Raw genomic sequence first — 23,570 nt, forward strand, 5'->3', positions numbered from 1 at the left:
GTTAGCAGTTTTGCTAGCAAATTAATAGTTTGGGGGAAAAAAATATCTAAAAATAGGTCTATTTCCCAGCTCTCAAATTATTTAGCTTAGACTATATGCCAAAAAATTGATTGACAGGGAAAGCGGAATGGACCTTGTAATAAATGTTTAACTCGCAAGTTGGAATAAACTTGGAATTAATAATAACATTAATAACTAAAAATAATAACTTAAAATAATAACTTAAAATAATAACTTAAAATAATAACTTAAAAACCGAGTGTAAAGTCAGAGTCCACACTCCTTGCTTTCGGCAATTCAATAATATTTATTAATTGAGGCTAATCAAACAAATAAACAATACATGTACATTTGAAATAGGCTAGTATATGTTGCTACTAAAACTAATCATTGACTGAATGGAAAGTAGGCTAAATTAACATAGTAAAACAGGCATAGACACGTGATACAGTTACCACTCCAGTGATCATCAGCTGAGAGTGAGCTATTCACAGGGCTTTAAACAGGTTAGCCCCTCCTTCTGCTGAACACACCTCCCTTAGTCAATCCTTTAGGATGTAACAGAACCAGAGTACCTCCTGAGGGAAGGGGGATTGCATTGGAAGGGAATGGAGGAGGAGTTTATCAACAACCCAACTGATTTTGCCTGGTGAAAGGCCATGTGCTTCCCAGAGGACTCCATTATTGCCTAAGGGTAGAATGGGGGCTTGAATCCCTGTATTAGAACACAATAACACTTCATTGGCATACAGTTTGGCTGTTAATCACATCCCCCAACTTATTACAGACCTCCTAAAAGTGGTCCTTCTGCTTTCCATGTATAGCAACCACAGCACATGCACTGTACCTCTCTAACTGCCAATGCTGAAGTCATGTTTGGTTTAAAATCATTGTTTACTATGCTGCTTGCTAATTTGTGATTTTAATAACCTTTTGTACACTAAAACATCAACTGTCTCCGGAAACTGACTACTTCAGTCAGAGTGTAAAAACATGTAAGTTAGGTTCACAGCTCCACAGTTAAAGGGACACTATAGTCACCTGAACAACTTTAGCTTAATGAAGCAGTTTTGGTGTATAGAACATGCCCCTGCAGCCTCACTGCTCAATCCTCTGCCATTTAGGAGTTAAATCCCTTTGATTATGAACCCTAGTCACACCTCCCTGCATGTGACTTGCACAGCCTTCCATGAACTCTTCCTGTAAAGAGAGCCCTATTTAGGCTTTCTTTATTTTAAGCAGGGCCATCTTTAACGCGGGGGAAACAGGGCAGCTGCCCTGGCCCAGTTGCTCCTGGGGGGCCCAGAGCAACTGCTCCGTGGGCCCCGCAATTTACGCAGCCCCTATGGACCGAGCGGTGCAGCTCCCGCACACTGAGGAGGCTCTCCGGGTGGCCCATGCACTAAGGGCCACCCAGGGAGAATGTGTTAGCAGGGGCCCGGTTGGGCGCTGTGGCGCTTAAACAGCACGACTGGGCCCCTTCCTGTTCTGCAGCCGGCTGGGAGGAAGTGACCCCACTTCCTCCCACCGGAGATAATAGCCGCGGGGGAGGAGAAAGGCAGGGAGGGGAGTTCCAGAGGAGAACTCCCATCTGCCTCAGCCTGCCACTGGACCAGGGAAACCACCCTCCAGAAAAAGGTAAGAACCTGGAGGGTGGTTAAATGTCTGTCTGTGTGTGTGTGTGTGTATGTCTGTGTGTGTGTGTGTGTGTGTGTCAGTATGTCTGTCTGTGTGTGTGTGTCAGTATGTCTGTCTGTGTGTGTGTGTGTGAGTATGTGTGTGTGTGTGTCAGTATGTCTGTGTGTGTGTGTGTGTCAGTATGTCTGTGTGTGTGTGTGTGTCAATATGTCTGTGTGTGTGTGTCAGAATGTCTGTGTGTGTATGTCAGTATGTCTGTGTGTGTCAATATGTCAGTATGTCTGTGTGTGCGTGCGTATCTTAGTATGTCTGTGTGTGTGTGTCAGCATTTCTGTCTGTGTATGTCTGTGTGTGTGTATGTATGTATGTCTGTGTGTGTATGTATGTCTGTGTGTGTATGTATGTCTGTGTGTGTCTGCCAGGATATATTTGTGTGTCAGTGTATGTGTGTCAGTATGTATCTGTGAATGTTTTAATGTCTGTCTGTGTGTATGTGCCAGTATGTCTGTCTGTGTGTATGTCAGTATGCCTGTGTGTTTGTCAGTATGCCTGTGTGTGTGTCAGCATGTGTGTGTGTATGTGTGTGTGTGTCAGTGTATCTGTCAGCGTATGTGTCTGTGTATGTATGTATGTATGTGTGTGTGTCAGTATGTCTGCCAGTATTTATTTGTGTGTCAGTGACTGTGGGTGTCATCTGTTTGAAAATGAAAACAGCTTATTTTTCATGCAGGCTCTGTCAATCATAGCCAGAGGAGGTGTGGCTAGGGCTGCATAAACAGAAACAAAGTTATTTAACTCCTAAATGACAGTGAAATTGCAGGGGAATGATCTATGAAGTGCACCACAGGCCGCAAATGTACTATTTAGCAGATTAGCAGCAAAACAATTAGAATGTTTACCACTGCGCTGTAAGCACACTATTAGACGCTTCTATTTGACTCACAGATATGAAGAGCAGGCCCCAAAATGTACTATTTAGCAGATTAGCAGCAAAACAATTAGAATGTTTACAACTGCGCTGTAAGCGCACTATTAGAACCTTCAATTTGACTCTCAGATATGAAGTGCACGCCCCAAAATGGGCTATTTAGCAGATTAGCACCCAGAAAATTCGAATTTTTATAACTGCGCTGTAAGCACATTATTAGATGCTTCTATTTGACTGTCAGATATGAAGAGCAGACCCCAAAATGTACTATTTAGCAGATCAGCAGCAAAACAATTAAAATGTTTACCACTGCACTGTAAGCGCACTATTAGATGATTCTATTTGACTCTCGGATATGAAGTGCACCCCACTAAAATACTATTTAGCAGTTTAGCACCCAACAAATTTTAAGCTTTAAAACTGCAATGTGATAGCAGTATTTGACACTTCTATTTGACTCTCAGATATGAAGTGCACTCCACTAATGTACTATCCTACTAATGTACTATTTAGCACCAAAAACAATGACTTTTTAAAACTCTGATGTAACCGCGGTATTTGAAGCTTCTATTTGACTCTCAGATATGAAGTGCATCCCACTAATGTACTAGTTTGCAGAATTCTTTCCTAAGCTGTCCCTCACAGCTGCAGCATCCTCTCCCTACACTAATAAGAGCTCATGTGCGCGCGGCGCTACGTGACTCCAGCTTATATATAGAGGCTGGATCACATGCTGCACTGGTCAATCACAGCCATGCCATTAGTAGGCATGGCTGTGATGGCTTCTAAGGGCACTCGAGTCAAACACTTGTTGATTGGCTACCCTGCAGCCTTTCAAAACAGGCCATTAAATCGCCGAACACCGAACTCCAACCCGAACATACAGTGATATGTCCGTGTTCAGGTCTGGGGTCCAAAAACCATAATGTTTGGTACGAACCCGAACTTTACAGTCCGGGTTCGCTCAACTCTAATCATGGTATCCAAATTAAAAATATTTTTGTTGAAAATACTTTGCAATCAAGGTAATAGTTTTACTGTGTGTTTTATTTAAAAATATGTCAGCTTTTTATACTCCATGTATAGTATGTACACAACTTCCATAAATATAACCCTTGCTTAATAGTTTTGTAATATTAATGATACATTAAAAGCACTATCCCCAAAAGAATGTATGCAATGAAAGTTTTTTAGTTAAGTTTGAGATATCTTTCACTCTCCATCATTTTCATTTGTCTTTTTTTACTTTTATATCTACATATAATGTATTGAAAAATCTTTTAAATAAATTGTACATTAAGTGCTTTCTTTTTTTAGAATACTATTATTTGACAGGATTGTATAGCTCTATAATTAAGTTACCGATATACAGTTATATAGACACACACTGATACATTGTACAGTATAAAAGTTTTCTGATTCAATATAGTCGTTTTTTTAAAGCTATCCAAGGAAGCACATAGATTTTCTCTCTCTGTAGGTATCCTGACTGTTTTTATTGCTCATGAAAGAGTGGAACTAGGAGAGAACAGGACACTTAAGAGCAACAATTCTACTGATTAGAACATTCTGTTCTACCTTCAGAGCAGTTAGACACCAAGGTGACTGCTGCTTGAGTGATGGATTAGAATAAAATAGACTTTCTGTCTATACATCTATATTTACAGATAGGTGTTAAAACTCCCCCTGTCTGCTGAATTTAAGCTTGCAACAAATGGTCTTTTAATACTAAATTGCAGTTGCTTGTGAAATTGATTTTGATTTATCAGTAGAACTGCACTACCAAACTTCAATTATTAACCAAAGTATTGATGTAGTAAATATGAAAATAAATGTGATGACAGTAGCATAGGAAAAGGAATATTTGTATATATTTATATGTATAAAAAAAAAGAAAAGAAAAAAAAAGACACACACACATAAACGAAAAAAAAAATGCAGTGGAGAATAGTAAACCCTAATTATTAAGAGTACAGCCACAGGTAGGTAATCATGCATGTAGGAGCTGCATCTCTGCCAGAATAAACCCTTTACTGGCAAAGAAGAAACAAACTATTGCAGCTTTGGAGATAAGTCTGAAAAGTGAAAAAGAAAATCAGCAAAATATGGTGTCTGATGAAAAAAGTCATTCCGAACTACAAGCAAATGTAGCAAATACAATATTATAAAATGTAATTGCATCTAAAAACAATTAAATTGCACCTGAATAGGTTTCATATTTGTTAATTAAGAGACATATGCAGTGCTTTCTTTTGCCTGTTTATTATTTGTGAACTGAAAGTCTCAAAAAATAAATATTTTGGTTTGTTGGCTGCTTATGATTAACAGTATGAATATTATCATATTGCTTCACTATGCGGTGTTAGTGGCCAATCCACGACTAATTCTGATTGTAAGTTAGTTTAGATTTGTGATATTTACTATCACGTATTGCAGACTAGCTACCAACTGCATCACCTAGTTGATCTGTTGTGCCGCTTGACATAGTAATGGATCAATGAATACTGTGCTGCTTGCTGCAAGGAGTCACAGCACACTTACACTGTGCCCTCTTCCCTCAGCCAGCTCTGACCTGCACATCAACCTCAGCCACCCTCCAATTAGTTTCTCCTCTTGGTGGGATGGTGGGATGTCCTTTCATCCTTTTTACTGCGTACAGTAGCTCTCAGGAACTAAGGAGATTTGCTAGTCCCATCCCTCCACTACATCCTGAACAGCCAGCTCACAGTGTGACCAGAGATGCTGCAGCTCTCCTCTGCCTCCCCCAGTATAATATAGAAATAAAGGGACGAGTAACAGAGTAAAAAATCTGAGGAGAGAGGTTTTAGCCTGTGCCTTTGCTCCCCTTTCCATCACCAAATGCTTGAGCTTCTCCCTTCCTGTTTTAACTGCACAGAGCTGAATAGAGGTGGTCATCTTTCTGAAGTTCAGAGTCTGGCGGCGGTTAGTGCCACTGCGATGGAAATTTATAAAGTTCTAAAAACATAATTTGCTAACAAAATTTTCAAATATGCAAATTGTGTATACACAATTGTGGGTTATGAATACATACTTTGGCAACCCCTTCACATGAGTGCCGATTTGAAGGGAGTTTAAAAAAAGGAGTACTTCAGTTACTCAGATGTCTTAATGCTAACCTTATTTTCTGGTTACTATTCTCTTTTTGTACCGATATGCAAATATTCTGTATAATTTGTTAATTACTATAAAAGGAGGACAGTACAGAAACAAAGATAAATATTTTTCCAACTAGCCATTTGAAAGTGAGAATTCAGACCTTGTGAGTAGAAAGTGTGCCATGGACCCTCCAGGCTTTTATAACTGTCTAGTAGCACAAAACATGACAATTTGAACCCTGGTGCATGTTCATAAAATGCATAATAGAACAGTAAATAAAAATATTGACGTTGTAGCATGATTACCTATGATGTTTTGCATCAGACTTTTTTTTTTAACAGAAGTTTTGCAACATCTTGTGTCAGCATTGATAGAGTTATCCACTAAATTAAAAATTCAAAGGGAATTTGAAATATACGTGAAAATTGCTGAACTGGAACAATTCTCTAAGTCAGCTATGACACCCATTAAGCTACCAAATAAAAGTAACAACCTTTGAACATAACTTTGTCATGGTAATTTAATAAAGTCAGAATTTAAAGTAAATTCTAACTGAATTTTTGGCCAAAGTTCCTAAACTGTCTAAACCGACTTAGAGATTTTTTTCCAGTTCTGCTGCTTTGACCTAAAGTTGGAAATTCAGTTTGAATTCACTTAACATTTTACCTTTAGTGAATAACTCTGAACATCATGTGATAATTCTTTTTGAACTAGTCCTGCAAATCCTAAGGCATTATTTGGAACAGATTAAAAGGAACAGAAAATACCAAAGCATAATAAATCTGCTAGAAGAGTTGATCAACTGAAAGGAACTCAGGAAGAGCCCAGATTAAGGAGCTGCATATATTCTACTAGGTGACATATCTGATGTGAAAAATATGTTTCTTTATACAGGTAAAGCATACACTAGCAAAACAGCTTCTACGATTAATAATTTATTGTTTGGTTGAAAGGTTAGGTTAGGCTAAGAAATATATATCTGCTTTTACTGTCACTCTCACATTTCATTACTACCATACATGGATATTGTCAGAAATGTTCTAATATATTGAGCATGTACCTCAATGTATTGCAGTTTACCAACTTTATCATCTGCCAGCTGCCAAACAAAAGACAGTCATTTATTTAATACAGCCATGATTAGGCAAACCATCTAATCACTTCACTAAGGTGAGTTGGCCAATGCAATGAAGGTTTTTAGATTTGCTTAATGACATTTAACTTAGCACTGGGGAAGGTGGCCCTGTTCTAATCCACGTATCTTGGCTCCTTCACTGGACACAGTTTCTCTGGTAGTCCCTGAATCGTTTGCACCAATAGCACTGTATTTGGCTGTGAGCGGAGTGTCAGATTTGGGGATGTGCCCTCCTTGTTGCTGTACTGGCAGCCCTGGGTTGGGTCTGGGCATTGGGCGACTACTGGGTCGCTGGGGTCTCCGGGCATCCAAATACTCATCCGCCCGCTGAGCTGCTTCGGTTAGGGTTAGGGGTCATCTGTCCCTTACCCATTCTTGAACTTCTGAGGGGAAGCCATTGTAAAACTGCTCCAGCAGAAAAACTTATTGTATCTCCTTTGGGGTCCTGTTAAGCCTGCATCCAGTTGTGGGCTGCTCTGGTGAGACGGCAAGCCCATTGGAATCTTTGTCATTTTTCTTTAATTCGCGGAATTTTCTGTGATATGCCTCTGGTGTAATGGCAAATCGGCCAGCAGAACTTGTTCTACCCTAGCGTCGTTTCTCAATTCAGCATCTGGCATGGCTCGGTAGGCATCTGCAGCTCTTCCTGTTAGTTCTCCTGCTAGGAGGGGGACCCAGTCTGTGACCACAATATCATGTAACAGTCAGAGCCGTTCAAAATTCTGCTGAAACTTTTCAATATCTTCTTCCGTTTTAGCAAATGTTTTAAATGCCTTGTAGGGGACTTTGGGTTTGTGTTCGGGAACTACCGCACCGGCGGGGATACCTCTACTGCCCGATGCTTGGCTACTTGTAGTTGGTTCGCCCAATCTCCTTTTGCCTACAGGAGTGCTTGTACCTGTGAAATGGTTCGGGCCATGATCTCTTCAGATGGATTCCCTCCATAATAGGCGAGGCGACTCTGCATCTCCTTTTGCAGCTCTGTCTCCGGGTCCATGGGTGCAGGAGCCCCATTGTGCACTCTGTCGTCCTCCATGAGAGCTGTGATCAAGGCTTCTTTAGATCGGTTGCTGGCTACTTGCCCACATGCTTCCAGCAACTCCTTAAGTGGTTTCCTTTTTAAATTCCTGTAGTTCATGGATTGGTTCAGCTGTTCGTTCAGCTCACGAACTCTGGTTCTGTTTGGCTGGGAAGTACCATCCCACCGGTTGCCACCAATTGTAGTGGACCATGGGTAACACAACTGGTTACCTCCGCTAATTCCTTACTTCAGCAACTATGGAACCATTAAAGCATACAGGCATCCATTCCACCAGTAACTAGACAAAACATATTTTTAGGAGTCAACTGGCTTTACTAGACATAGCACACATATTTTAAGCCCCCAAGAGCCTCATTTACATACAATGATGCATAGAATACTACAGTATAAGGAATTGTGGGGTCAGACAACAGCAAAGATGGGAGATTGAGGAGGGACACAGCAGCTTGTTTAAACTTGTCTGGCAGTGTCCCTGGGACAATGCCCTGCTGGGGAAACAATAGGACAGGAAAAAGGGGGAGGGCGAGAGGCACAGACAAGCAATACATTCAACATACCCTGCACCAATAATGGGCACAGGGTGACCAAAACACAAAAGGAATCTGGGGACCCACACATAGTTGGTTCGGTAAATGAATGGGGGTGTACCGACAGTCAAACAAAAGCAAATAAAAGTGTAGCTAGAGCATCCATTCCGCTACACTAATTATTTCTAATTTATTTGAGTTATCGTTTTCAGTGTCTTGCATTGTTATTGTTACATGTTTTCAAAGTGACATGAAAAAGGTTTTTTTGTTTACTTTGTAAAGATTAGCATTGGTTTTCTATGTTATTTTGAGTGGAGTTCATGTTATCACCAAAGTGTTAGGCCCTTTGTTAATTAGTTCTATATCCTAAATAGAAGATGTCTGTATCATCTTTGTGTGTTAAACCATCTAATTCCTGATACCATGAAAAGCAAAAACATTACATTTTATTCTGTAGAAATTGATAATTTCTGTTTATCTTCAGCTGAAACATTATATTATTCTTAAAGAATATCTGGGCAGTGTTGAACATAAACTAGTATGTCTAGTACCACATAAATGTGTTTGTATCTACAATATGTTTCAGAGGGAAGTGAAGAGAAAGCAGCTAAACTCAGACTTTTACACAAGTGACTGGGTATATGACAAACACTTGTCCAAAAAAAAAAAAATGCCAATTTTTATTTTACAAATGTTCAATGTACATAACATTACAGCAGGATGGGGTTAAAGACCCACTAACGGGCCGGCACACAGACAGTTAATGACATTAGGCATCAATTAGGGAATATTGTGTGGGATGTACAGGAGCTGTGTGGGCTGTATATGTGAAAAAAAGGGTACTTTTTTTTTAGTTTCTATGGATCATTTAAAAACTTGAGCTGATCGATATATATATTATCCAAGAGAAGGTGATTCCGTTTTTTTTTTTCAATAAAAGCCAAACTAAAAAAAATGACTGAAGAAGTCAAGCTGTGCCTATAGCTGATTAGAAGATTTTTCTAATTTAGCAATTTTAGCAATTAGGCAATTTGAATTGTTAATAAACAACTCACTACGAACTGTGTTTTAAAATAAATAAATAAAATAATGGTGACTTCTCTGAGTTGAAGATTTATTCCAACTTGCAATTTTAGCTTGACATTTTAGTATAATTCAGTATAATTCATGTGCATCCTTATTGCTAAAATGGAAGAAAATAATTAGCATTTCGAAAAAAAGACAACATTCAGACAACATACAGATCAGTTAGCTGAATTAAAAATTACACAACTGTGTGAATATTAACAAATTAATTACTTCTGTATGTGGGTGTATTATAAAGTTTATTAGGTTGTCTAGTGCATACATCCAACACTCAGATACCATGATGTGCTGTGATTGCACGGTTAATGCCATTATATACATGTACTATATTTAGATGACAAACGTAGCAGTTACAATGTATTTAGAACTGGTTTGAAAATATATATATTTATATATTTTTTATTTTTTATTTTTATTTTTTTTAAAGATATCATACAGAAAGCATCCAAAACAAAGAGAATGATTCAGACAAAATATGTTGACAATTATTTTTTGCTAAAGAATATCCATTATTTTTCAGGCAGATCTCAGAAATAGTAAAGGTTGCCTGATAATAAGACGGGGAATTTAGAGGCAAAGTAATTATTCCATATTTATAGCAATAATATTATTTCACACAACGTGTTTATTGTAAAATTTTAAAATGTATCATATAGAAACATCCAAGACATTTAAAGTGCCTTGGGTGTTTCTATCTGATAATAGCATTGTGTACCATAAGGAAGATGAATATGGCAATTGATTTTAAATTTAAATCACTGGAATTGGGGAAAGATTATGTTGCATTTAAAGGGTACTGATCAATGTATTCAGGCATTCAAGTGCATTGCCACTTATAGAAAAAAAAAAAACATGTTATATATCATGCCTCCACACCTCAGTACACGCCAAAACACAGGCTTGTGTTACTGAGACTTGGAATGATCAAATATAATGCTGCTCTTTAAAACTTAAATGCCATGACGTGTGTATCATAAAACATCATGCTATTGCTGTTTAGAAATTATTGATCAATGTCTCTCAGGCACAGTCACATATAATGCAATATAACTTAATACATCTATTGTAGAAAATATATCTCCGAGACTAGTGAAAGTCAAAGGTAGTAATGATTATTTGTCATTGCCATCCTTAAAGGGTAACACCTATCAAAAAAATCTGTTTTAGTAAAATACTGTTTTTTGTTGAAGTAGCACTTGCTGGCATGATCCCCCTGTAAAAAATAGATAAAGGGAAAACTCCCTTCAGTGATTTTCCTTGACATTGATTCCTCATTGCAATGGTGGGGGAGTAGTGAGCAAAACCCAGCTGAGGCGGCAAGACCCAGCTGTGTTTCTATTGGTCAGCTATTGCCAGCATGCCATGTGGTCTGATAAAATATACCTTTTTGAACCAAACTGACATTAGCAGCCAGGATATCTTGTTCCAAGCTGCTTATGATACTACCAGAGGTAGAGTTACACTTTTAGCAACAGAGTTCTCTATCTTTCTGTATATGTAGTATTTTATAGTAGAATGCTGAACATACAGACTCCAAGCACCATGACCACTTTCAAATCACTAAAGGGTTAATGGTGCTTGGAGTAACCATTTAGTTAGTTAATCTCCTTTTGCTTTAAAAACTAAGCAATTAAATTGTTACAGAAATGCACTGTTACATGCATTACATATTTTAGGTAACATTTTCCAGAACATCTAATATATATATATATATAAGTATATAAGTCTAAATGAGTAATGATTTAGAGAAATAAATAGAATAAATCTGTTAATTAAGCTTGAAGAGATGATGATGATAGATTGACAGACACACAAGCAAAAAACATTTCAATAAAATTCATAGTCCTGTTAAAAATAAACTACATGGTAAATATGCTTACCACACCACATCCTGGACAATCAAATCCATTTTCACAGGTTCTTCTGCGAGCCTGAACCCCTCCTCCACACTGAGCAGTACATCGTTCCCATGGACCCCAGCTTGACCAAAACACATGTGGCGGGCATGTTAAATGTTCATTGCAATATCTGCAAAAGTAAAGAGTGTGGTTTAAAAATATTCATATATTCTATTTATTGTAACTATACATAAATATATTTATAAATCTAAGCCTAGATCAATATACTATGTACGTTACAATTAGCAATATTTATTTTTTTCTCAATAATTCTTAATGTAAGATGGTTAATAACTAATAATATTTGACAGATAAGAAAATTACAAATATTTAATCTATAAACAAACTCATTCTGACAGATTGTCCAGAATTTAAACCTTTATCTGCTTTGACATTGAATAAAAACATTAAAATCTCCTATAACCTGTCTTTTTTCGTAAGATGTTTTAGGGATAAGCAAATATAATATTACAAATCCTGGAAAATGACAGTCTTTCTTTAAATGCACTTACTCTAAATCAACCATATCAAGATATTTGTCATGATATATTAGATGTTAATAATTGCTTATATGTTAAATAATTAAATGGTATGCAACATTAACTGTTAATATGTGGAGACAGTATTGCATAGAAAGTAGTCCTTTGAAAGTATCATCAATCTTGGCAAAGTGCTAGTGTAATATCACTCTGATGAAACCTTAAAATGAGACTTTTTAACAATAATAAATATGTAAAATGTGACCTAGAGAAAGATGGATCAATAACCAACATGTGTAATGTAGTGCTAGAGCACTCTATGTTAATTTAGTTACCTCTGAATCTATTACAGCAAATATTTCCCTCAGATGAATTACATGAAACTGTTTCTTAAATCTTGATATTGATATTCTGTATTTTCTAGATATTGCATTTCATAGAACGCTTGACAAGAATTAAGTCTGGGAAACATATTCTCTGTTTTTCTGCTATGTATATTGTACTGACAAGATTACTTGAGAGAATAACATGGGAAACAAGTAACAATTAACTAATAGTGATGTGGCGAACATAAAATTTTCGGGTTCGCGAACGGCGAACACGAACTCCCGCAAACGTTCGCGAACCGGGCGAACCGCCATAGACTTCAATGGGCAGGCGAATTTTAAAACCCACAGGGACTCTTTCTGGCCACAATAGTGATGGAAAAGTTGTTTCCAGGGGACTAACACCTGGACTGTGGCATGCCGGAGGGGGATCCATGGCAAAACTCCCATGGAAAATTACACAGTTGATGCAGAGTCTGGTTTTAATCCATAAAGGGCATAAATCACCTAACAATCCTAAATCACAATGGATATGGATTAACACCTGACATATGACATATTGACACCTTGACATATGGATTGACACCTGTCCTCAGAGACCCTGATACACACTGACACAGAGCGGAATAGGCACTGTTACCCCCTACATAGGGTCACTTGGCAGATATGGATTGACACCTGTCCTCAGGGACTCTGATACACACTGACACAGAGCAGAATAGGGACTGTTCCCCTTACATAGGGTCACTTGGCAGATATGGATTGACACCTGTCCTCAGGGACCCTGATACACACTGACACAGAGCAGAATAGGGACTGTTCCCCCTACATAGGGTCACTTTGCAGATATGGATTGACACCTGTCCTCAGGGACCCTGATACACACTGACACAGAGCAGAATACGGACTGTTCCCCCCTACATAGGGTCACTTGGCAGATATGGATTGACACCTGTCCTCAGGGACCCTGATACACACTGACACCGAGCAGAATAGGGACTGTTTCCCCTACATAGGGTCACTTGGCAGATATGGATTGACACCTGTCCTCAGGGACCCTGATACACACTGACACAGAGCAGAATAGGGACTGTTCCCCCTACATAGGGTCACTTGGCAGATATGGATTGACACCTGTCCTCAGGGACTCTGATACACACTGACACAGAGCAGAATAGGGACTGTTCCCCCTACATAGGGTCACTTTGCAGATATGGAATGACACCTGTCCTCAGGGACCCCGATACACACTGACACAAAGCAGAATAGGGACTGTTCCCCCTACATAGGGTCACTTGGCAGATATGGATTGACAACTAACCTAAGGATCCCTGATACACACTGACACAGAGCAGAATAGGTACTGTTCCCCCTACATAGGGTCACTTGGAAGATATGGATTGACACCTGTCCTCAGGGACCCTGATACACACTGACACAGAGCAGAATAGGGACTGTTCCCCCTACATAGAGTCATTTTGCAGATATGGATTGACACCTGTCCTCAGGGACCCTGATACACACTGACACAGAGCAGGATAGGGACTGTTCCTCCTACATAGGGTCTCTTGGCAGATATGGATTGACACCTGTCCTCAGGGACCCTGCTACACACTGACACAGAGCAGAATAGGGACTGTTCCCCCTACACAGGGTCACTTTGCAGATATGGATTGACACCTGTCCTCAGGGACCCTGATACACACTGACACAGAGCAGAATAGGGACTGTTCCCCCTACATAGGGTCACTTTGCAGATATGGAATGACACCTGTCCTCAGGGACCCTGATACACACTGACACAGAGCAGAATAGGGACTGTTCCCCCTACATACTGTTCCCCCCTACTTTGCAGATATGGATTGACACCTGTCCTCAGGGACCCTGATACACACTGACACAGAGCAGAATAGGGACTGTTCCCCCTACATAGGGTCACTTGGCAGATATGGATTGACAACTAACCTAAGGATCCCTGATATACACTGACACAGAGCAGAATAGGGACTGTTCCCCCCACATAGGGTCACTTGGCAGATATGGATTGACACCTGTCCTCAGGGACCCTGATACACACTGACACAGAGCAGAATAGGGACTGTTCCCCCTACATAGGGTCTCTTGGCAGATATGGATTGACACCTGTCCTCAGGGACCCTGATACACACTGACACAGAGCAGAATAGGGAATGTTCCCCCTACATAGGGTCACTTGGCAGATATGGATTGACACCTGTCCTCAGGGACCCTGATACACAGGGACACAGAGCAGAATAGGGACTGTTCCTCCTACATAGGGTCACTTGGCAGATATGGATTGACACCTGTCCTCAGGGACCATGATACACACTGACACAGAGCAGAATAGGGACTGTTTCTCCTACATAGGGTCACTTGGCAGATATGGATTGACACCTGTCCTCAGGGACCCTGATACACACTGACACAGAGCAGAATAGGCACTGTTCCCCCTACATAGGGTCACTTGACAGATATGGATTGACACCTGTCCTCAGGGACCCTGATACATACTGACAGAGAGCAGAATAGGGACTGTTCCTCCTACATAGGGTCACCATTTCTAGCCCAAGGCAGCTCATCTGAACTGGACTTTTTAGTCGAATGTATCGCCCACTGTCAGTCCCTTCGGGATCCATCCCTCATTCATCTTAATAAAGGTGAGGTAATCTAGACTTTTTTGACCTATTCGACTTCTCTTCTCAGTGACAATACCTCCTGCTGCATTGAAGGTCCTTTCTGACAGGACACTTCAAGCGGGGCAGGCCAGAAGTTCTATCGCAAATTGGGATAGCTCAGGCCACAGGTCAAGCCTGCACACCCAGTAACCAAGGGGTTCATCGCTCCTCAGAGTGTCGATATCTGCAGTTAAGGCGAGATAGTCTGCTACCTGTCGGTCGAGTCGTTCTCTGAGGGTGGATCCCGAAGGGCTGTGGCGATGCGTAGGACTTAAAAAGCTCCGCATGTCCTCCATCAACAACACGTCTTTAAAGCGTCCTGTCCTTGCTGGCGTGGTCGTGGGATGAGGAGGATTACTTTCACCTCTTCCCCTGTTAGATTCCCGTTGTGCTGTGACATCACCCTTATACGCTGTGTAAAGCATACTTTATAATTTATTTTGCAAATGCTGCATCCTTTCCGACTTGTTGTAATTTGGTAACATTTCAGCCACTTTCTGCTTATACCGGTGGTCTAGTAGCGTGGACACCCAGTACAGGTCGTTCTCCTTCAGCCTTTTTATACGAGGGTCGCTCAACAGGCATGACAGCATGAAAGACCCAATTTGCACTAGGTTGGATGCAGAGCTACTCATTTCCCGTTCCTCCTCCTCAGTGATCTCAATGAAGGTATGTTCTTCCCCCCAGCCACGTACAACACCACGGGTACCAGATAGGTGACAACGCGCACCCTGGGATGCCTGTTGTGGTTGGTCTTCCTCCTCCTCCTCCTCAAAGCCACATTCCTCCTCTGACTCCTCTTCCTCACAATCCTCTTCCAGCGTTGCTGCAGGTCCAGCAAGCGATGCTGATAAGGCTGTTTCTGGTGGTGATGGTGACCACAACTCTTCCTCTTCCTCTTCACGCTCATCTATGGCCTGATCCAGCACTCTTCGCAGGGCACGCTCCAGGAAGAAAACAAATGGTATGATGTCGCTGATGGTGCCTTCGGTGCGACTGACTAGGTTGTCACCTCCTCAAAAGGACGCATGAGCATACAGGCATTGTGCATGAGCATCCAGTAACGTGGCAAAAAAATTCCCAGCTCCCCAGAGGCTGTCCTAGCACCCCGGTCATACAAATATTCATTAACGGCTTTTTCTTGTTGGAGCAGGTGGTCGAACATTATCCATTTAATCCATTTGAAAAAGTCTTTTTTGATGAAACGCGTTATGGATATTTAATATTGTTGTTCTTTTATATAAATTAAAGTATTTTTGGTCATTTATTCGTGCCAATCAACTTTTTTAAAGACACATAACCTTTCTTTTTACCCTGGCTTTTTAGTATTATTTGACTTATTTTTATTGGTTTTATAAGAACCCTTGGAAAATATCCCTGGAAGTTTCCTGTACTAAAAGAAATCCTTAGGTGGCTATCAATCCACCCAAGCTGTCATCACAGAGCAGTTGGCCTGCTCTCGCCTTGTAAGTACATTCTTTTATTATTTTATCAACACTACTATACAGTGAGCACTATTGGTTGTCTCTTTTATTCCGAGAATTGGACACCAGTGACGGAGAGGAACCCATTTATATCCCATAAGCGGGGATAAAAAACGCTGTATGCGCTTTACTCCAGAGCTGGATATTAGCTCTGGTAAATGTGAGTTTTATATTATTACTCCTTTATATTCACTTTTGAATTTTACATACTGCACCATTGGTTGCCCTTCTCTCTTTTTATCTTTTATATCAAGTGGATCCACCACACCAGTAGAAGATCTCACCACCAAAGGATAAAGATTCGGATCTTTTCTCTTTTATTGGACTTTTATTGGACTTTTTATTATTTATTGTGGTGCAGCCTTTTTTATTGTTTTTACTTGCCTTATTTTAAAGGGTTTGAGGGATCCCCTTTTAAGGTTGCTGCATATAAGTTAATTAAGCGCTGTCTCATTCATTTATTTTTGGTCGAACATTAGGAGTGTTGAATTCCAACGTGTCGGGCTGTCGCAAATCAAGCGCCTCACTGGCATGTTGTTTCGCCACTGGATATCTGCAAAGTGCGCCATGGCCGTGTAGGAACGCCTGAAATGGCCACACACCTTCCTGGCCTGCTTCAGGATGTGCTTGTCTGGTGTGACTCTCTGCTTTCAAGCAAGTCAAACCCAAGACGGCGTGACACTGCCGTATCCGGGATGTGGAATAGTACCTGGGGAGCTGGAGGGGTGCCGTTGATGTGGAGCAAGATGCAGCAGCAGAAGAGGACTCAGCCAAGGAGGTTATGGAAGAGGATGGAGTAGGAGGAGTAGAGGAGGTGGCAGCAGGACTGCCTGCAAGTCGTGGCGGTGTCACCAATTCCTCTGCAGACCCACGCATTCCATGCTTGGCAGCCGTCAGCAGGTTTACCCAATGCACAGTGTAGGTTGATACCTGCTCTGACCATGCTTTGCAGACCAGGTATCAGTGGTCAGATGGACCCTTGCCCCAACACTGTGTGCCATACATGCCATTACTTCCTTTTGCACAATCGAGTACAGGTTGGGGATTGACTTTTGTGAAAAGAAATTTCGTCCGGGTACCTTCCACTGCGGTGTCCCAATAGCTAAAAATGTTTTGAACGCCTCAGACTCCACCAGCTTGTATGGTAAAAGCTGGCGGGCTAATAGTTCAGACAAGCCAGCTGTCAGACGCTGGGCAAGGGGGTGACTTTCTGGCATTGGCTTCTTACGCTCAAACATGTCCTTGACAGACACCTGACTGTAGGCAGATGAGCGGGAACTGCTCAAGGCGAGAGACGGAGTGGCAGATGGTTGAGAGGGGGCAAGGAGTACAGCAGTGGTTAACGTGGCTGAAGATGCTGGACCAGGAGGAGGATGGCGGCTTTTAGTTTGTGTTCTGCTTGTACTCATGTGTTGATCACATAGGCGTTTGTGATGTGCGATCATGTGCCTACGCAAAGCAGTTGTACCTAGGTGGGTGTTGGACTTCCCACGACTCAGTTTCTTTTGGCACAGGTTGCAAATGGCATCGCTGTTGTCAGAGGCAGACCCACAAAAAAAATGCCACACTGCTGAGCTCTGAAATGACGGCATTCTGGTGGTGGACACAGCATGCGTTGATGGGCGTGCTGTCGGGCTGACCCCGGGTGCCGATGCATGCTATCTGACTGTGCCACTAGCTCCTTGCGACGACCTCCCCCTGCTTCCAACTCGTCTACTCCTCCTCTCTGTCTCCCCATCGGAACTTTCGCCCTGTTCTTCTTCTTGCCGAGCGGGCACCCACGTGACATCCATGGACGCATCGTCATCATCAACCGCTTCACTTGTATCTGACAACTCAGCAAAGGAACAGCAGCGGGTACAACATCATCATCATCACACCGTACGTCCATGTGTGTAATGCTGCCTGACTGAGACATATTCCTGTTATCTACATCCTCTGGCAATAATGGTTGCGCATCACTCAATTCTTCAAACGGATGTGTTAATAACTCCTCTGACAGATAAAGTGAAGTGGCTGTGGTGCTAGTGTTGCTGGTGGGGGCAGGCGGGTGAGTGGTATCTTGAGAGGTGCCCGAAGCTAAGCTGGAGGAGGATGGTGCGTCAAGGTTCCGAGCGGAAGCTGTAGAAGATTGGGTGTCCTGTGTTAGCCAGTCAACTATGTCCTCAGAACTTTTCAAGTTCAGGGTACATGGCCTCTGAAAATTGGGCATTATTCTAGGGCAAAAGGGTATCACAGCACCACGACCACGATGGCCCCTGCGGGGTGGCCTGCCTCTTCCTATCATTTTTTTTGGATTAGTGGTACTATGCGGGCAAGCTACTGTGAGACCAGATATGAGTGGCAATGTGCACTTGCAGAGGTTGGCAGAGTACACGCTGTAGGCCTGACACACCCGCTTGAAGACAAATAACTGCTATTCAATATATACCAGTGAAAAAGGTTTTTGGGTTTTAAATGCACGCTATTGTGACACCAGATATGAGTGTCAATGTGCACTTGCAGAGGTTGGCAGAGTACACGCTGTAGGCCTGACACACCCGCTTGAAGACAAGTAACTGCTATTCAATATATACCAGTGAAAAAGGTTTTTGGGTTTTAAATGCACGCTATTGTGACACCAGATATGAGTGTCAATGTGCACTTGCAGAGGTTGGCAGAGTACACGCTGTAGGCCTGACACTGACACACCCGCTTGAAGACAAGTAACTGCTATTCAATATATAACAGTGAAAAATAGTTGTTGGGTTTTTAAATGCACGCTATTGTGACACCAGATATTAGTGGCAATGTGCACTTGCAGAGGTTGGCAGAGTACACGCGGTAGGCCTGACACTCGCTTGAAGACAACTAACTGCTATTCAATCTATAACAGTGAAAAAAGTTTTTTGGTTTTAAATGCACGCTATTGTGACACCAGATATGAGTGTCAATGTGCACTTGCAGAGGTTGGCAGAGTACACGCTGTAGGCCTGACACACCCGCTTGAAGACAAGTAACTGCTATTCAATCTATAACCGTGAAAAAAGTTTTTGGGTTTTAAATGCACGCTATTGTGACACCAGATATGAGTGGCAATGTGCACTTGCAGAGGTTGGCAGAGTACACGCTGTAGGCCTGACACCCACTTGCAGACAAGTAACTGCTATTCAATATATAACAGTGAAAAAGGTATTTTGGTTTTAAATGCACGCTATTGTGACACCAGATATGAGTGGCAATGTGCACTTGCAGAGGTTGGCAGAGTACATGCTGTAGGCCTGACACCCGCTTGCACACAAGTAACTGCTATTCAATCTATAACAGTGAAAAAGGTTTTTTGTTTTTAAATGCAAGCTATTGTGACACCAGATATGAGTGGCAATGTGTACTTGCAGAGGTTGGCAGAGTACACGCTGTAGGCCTGACACTGACACACCCGCTTGAAGACAAGTAACTGCTATTCAATATATAACAGTGAAAAATAGTTGTTGGGTTTTTGAATGCACGCTATTGTGACACCAGATATTAGTGGCAATGTGCACTTGCAGAGGTTGGCAGAGTACACGCTGTAGGCCTGACACTCGCTTGAAGACAACTAACTGCTATTCAATCTATAACAGTGAAAAAAGTTTTTTGGTTTTAAATGCACGCTATTGTGACACCAGATATGAGTGTCAATGTGCACTTGCAGAGGTTGGCAGAGTACACGCTGTAGGCCTGACACACCCGCTTGAAGACAAGTAACTGCTATTCAATCTATAACCGTGAAAAAAGTTTTTGGGTTTTAAATGCACGCTATTGTGACACCAGATATGAGTGGCAATGTGCACTTGCAGAGGTTGGCAGAGTACACGCTGTAGGCCTGACACCCACTTGCAGACAAGTAACTGCTATTCAATATATAACAGTGAAAAAGGTATTTTGGTTTTAAATGCACGCTATTGTGACACCAGATATGAGTGGCAATGTGCACTTGCAGAGGTTGGCAGAGTACATGCTGTAGGCCTGACACCCGCTTGCACACAAGTAACTGCTATTCAATCTATAACAGTGAAAAAGGTTTTTTGTTTTTAAATGCAAGCTATTGTGACACCAGATATGAGTGGCAATGTGTACTTGCAGAGGTTGGCAGAGTACACGCTGTAGGCCTGACACTGACACACCCGCTTGAAGACAAGTAACTGCTATTCAATATATAACAGTGAAAAATAGTTGTTGGGTTTTTAAATGCACGCTATTGTGACACCAGATATTAGTGGCAATGTGCACTTGCAGAGGTTGGCAGAGTACACGCGGTAGGCCTGACACTCGCTTGAAGACAACTAACTGCTATTCAATCTATAACAGTGAAAAAAGTTTTTTGGTTTTAAATGCACGCTATTGTGACACCAAATTTGAGTGTTAATGTGCACTTGCAGAGGTTGGCAGAGTACACGCTGTAGGCCTGACACTGACACACCCGCTTGAAGACAAGTAACTGCTATTCAATATATAACAGTGAAAAATAGTTGTTGGGTTTTTAAATGCACGCTATTGTGACACCAGATATTAGTGGCAATGTGCACTTGCAGAGGTTGGCAGAGTACACGCTGTAGGCCTGACACACCCGCTTGAAGACAAGTAACTGCTATTCAATATATACCAGTGAAAAAGGTTTTTGGGTTTTAAATGCACGCTATTGTGACACCAGATATGAGTGTCAATGTGCACTTGCAGAGGTTGGCAGAGTACACGCTGTAGGCCTGACACTGACACACCCGCTTGAAGACAAGTAACTGCTATTCAATATATAACAGTGAAAAATAGTTGTTGGGTTTTTAAATGCACGCTATTGTGACACCAGATATTAGTGGCAATGTGCACTTGCAGAGGTTGGCAGAGTACACGCGGTAGGCCTGACACTCGCTTGAAGACAACTAACTGCTATTCAATCTATAACAGTGAAAAAAGTTTTTTGGTTTTAAATGCACGCTATTGTGACACCAGATATGAGTGTCAATGTGCACTTGCAGAGGTTGGCAGAGTACACGCTGTAGGCCTGACACTGACACACCCGCTTGAAGACAAGTAACTGCTATTCAATATATAACAGTGAAAAATAGTTGTTGGGTTTTTAAATGCACGCTATTGTGACACCAGATATTAGTGGCAATGTGCACTTGCAGAGGTTGGCAGAGTACACGCTGTAGGCCTGACACACCCGCTTGAAGACAAGTAACTGCTATTCAATATATACCAGTGAAAAAGGTTTTTGGGTTTTAAATGCACGCTATTGTGACACCAGATATGAGTGTCAATGTGCACTTGCAGAGGTTGGCAGAGTACACGCTGTAGGCCTGACACTGACACACCCGCTTGAAGACAAGTAACTGCTATTCAATATATAACAGTGAAAAATAGTTGTTGGGTTTTTAAATGCACGCTATTGTGACACCAGATATTAGTGGCAATGTGCACTTGCAGAGGTTGGCAGAGTACACGCGGTAGGCCTGACACTCGCTTGAAGACAACTAACTGCTATTCAATCTATAACAGTGAAAAAAGTTTTTTGGTTTTAAATGCACGCTATTGTGACACCAGATATGAGTGTCAATGTGCACTTGCAGAGGTTGGCAGAGTACACGCTGTAGGCCTGACACTGACACACCCGCTTGAAGACAAGTAACTGCTATTCAATATATAACAGTGAAAAATAGTTGTTGGGTTTTTAAATGCACGCTATTGTGACACCAGATATTAGTGGCAATGTGCACTTGCAGAGGTTGGCAGAGTACACGCTGTAGGCCTGACACACCCGCTTGAAGACAAGTAACTGCTATTCAATATATACCAGTGAAAAAGGTTTTTGGGTTTTAAATGCACGCTATTGTGACACCAGATATGAGTGTCAATGTGCACTTGCAGAGGTTGGCAGAGTACACGCTGTAGGCCTGACACTGACACACCCGCTTGAAGACAAGTAACTGCTATTCAATATATAACAGTGAAAAATAGTTGTTGGGTTTTTAAATGCACGCTATTGTGACACCAGATATTAGTGGCAATGTGCACTTGCAGAGGTTGGCAGAGTACACGCGGTAGGCCTGACACTCGCTTGAAGACAACTAACTGCTATTCAATCTATAACAGTGAAAAAAGTTTTTTGGTTTTAAATGCACGCTATTGTGACACCAGATATGAGTGTCAATGTGCACTTGCAGAGGTTGGCAGAGTACACGCTGTAGGCCTGACACTGACACACCCGCTTGAAGACAAGTAACTGCTATTCAATATATAACAGTGAAAAATAGTTGTTGGGTTTTTAAATGCACGCTATTGTGACACCAGATATTAGTGGCAATGTGCACTTGCAGAGGTTGGCAGAGTACACGCTGTAGGCCTGACACTCGCTTGAAGACAACTAACTGCTATTCAATCTATAACAGTGAAAAAAGTTTTTTGGTTTTAAATGCACGCTATTGTGACACCAGATATGAGTGTCAATGTGCACTTGCAGAGGTTGGCAGAGTACACGCTGTAGGCCTGACACACCCGCTTGAAGACAAGTAACTGCTATTCAATCTATAACCGTGAAAAAAGTTTTTGGGTTTTAAATGCACGCTATTGTGACACCAGATATGAGTGGCAATGTGCACTTGCAGAGGTTGGCAGAGTACACGCTGTAGGCCTGACACCCACTTGCAGACAAGTAACTGCTATTCAATATATAACAGTGAAAAAGGTATTTTGGTTTTAAATGCACGCTATTGTGACACCAGATATGAGTGGCAATGTGCACTTGCAGAGGTTGGCAGAGTACATGCTGTAGGCCTGACACCCGCTTGCACACAAGTAACTGCTATTCAATCTATAACAGTGAAAAAGGTTTTTTGTTTTTAAATGCAAGCTATTGTGACACCAGATATGAGTGGCAATGTGTACTTGCAGAGGTTGGCAGAGTACACGCTGTAGGCCTGACACTGACACACCCGCTTGAAGACAAGTAACTGCTATTCAATATATAACAGTGAAAAATAGTTGTTGGGTTTTTAAATGCACGCTATTGTGACACCAGATATTAGTGGCAATGTGCACTTGCAGAGGTTGGCAGAGTACACGCTGTAGGCCTGACACTCGCTTGAAGACAACTAACTGCTATTCAATCTATAACAGTGAAAAAAGTTTTTTGGTTTTAAATGCACGCTATTGTGACACCAGATATGAGTGTCAATGTGCACTTGCAGAGGTTGGCA

The 23,570-nt window shown here is 41.5% G+C and overlaps 1 protein-coding gene across 1 annotated transcript in view; it reads right to left on the reverse strand.

Annotated features, from left to right (window-relative positions):
- SEMA5A (semaphorin 5A) overlaps window positions 1-23,570 on the reverse strand; it is a 503,768-nt gene that overhangs the window by 28,047 nt on the left and 452,151 nt on the right. The window contains exon 16 of the mRNA XM_063451928.1: window positions 11,354-11,501. Coding sequence (XP_063307998.1) covers window positions 11,354-11,501 — 148 coding nt within the window. The remainder of the gene's footprint in view (window positions 1-11,353; window positions 11,502-23,570) is intronic.

This window comes from Pelobates fuscus, chromosome 4, assembly GCF_036172605.1.
Source record: "Pelobates fuscus isolate aPelFus1 chromosome 4, aPelFus1.pri, whole genome shotgun sequence".
NCBI lineage: Eukaryota > Metazoa > Chordata > Amphibia > Anura > Pelobatidae > Pelobates > Pelobates fuscus.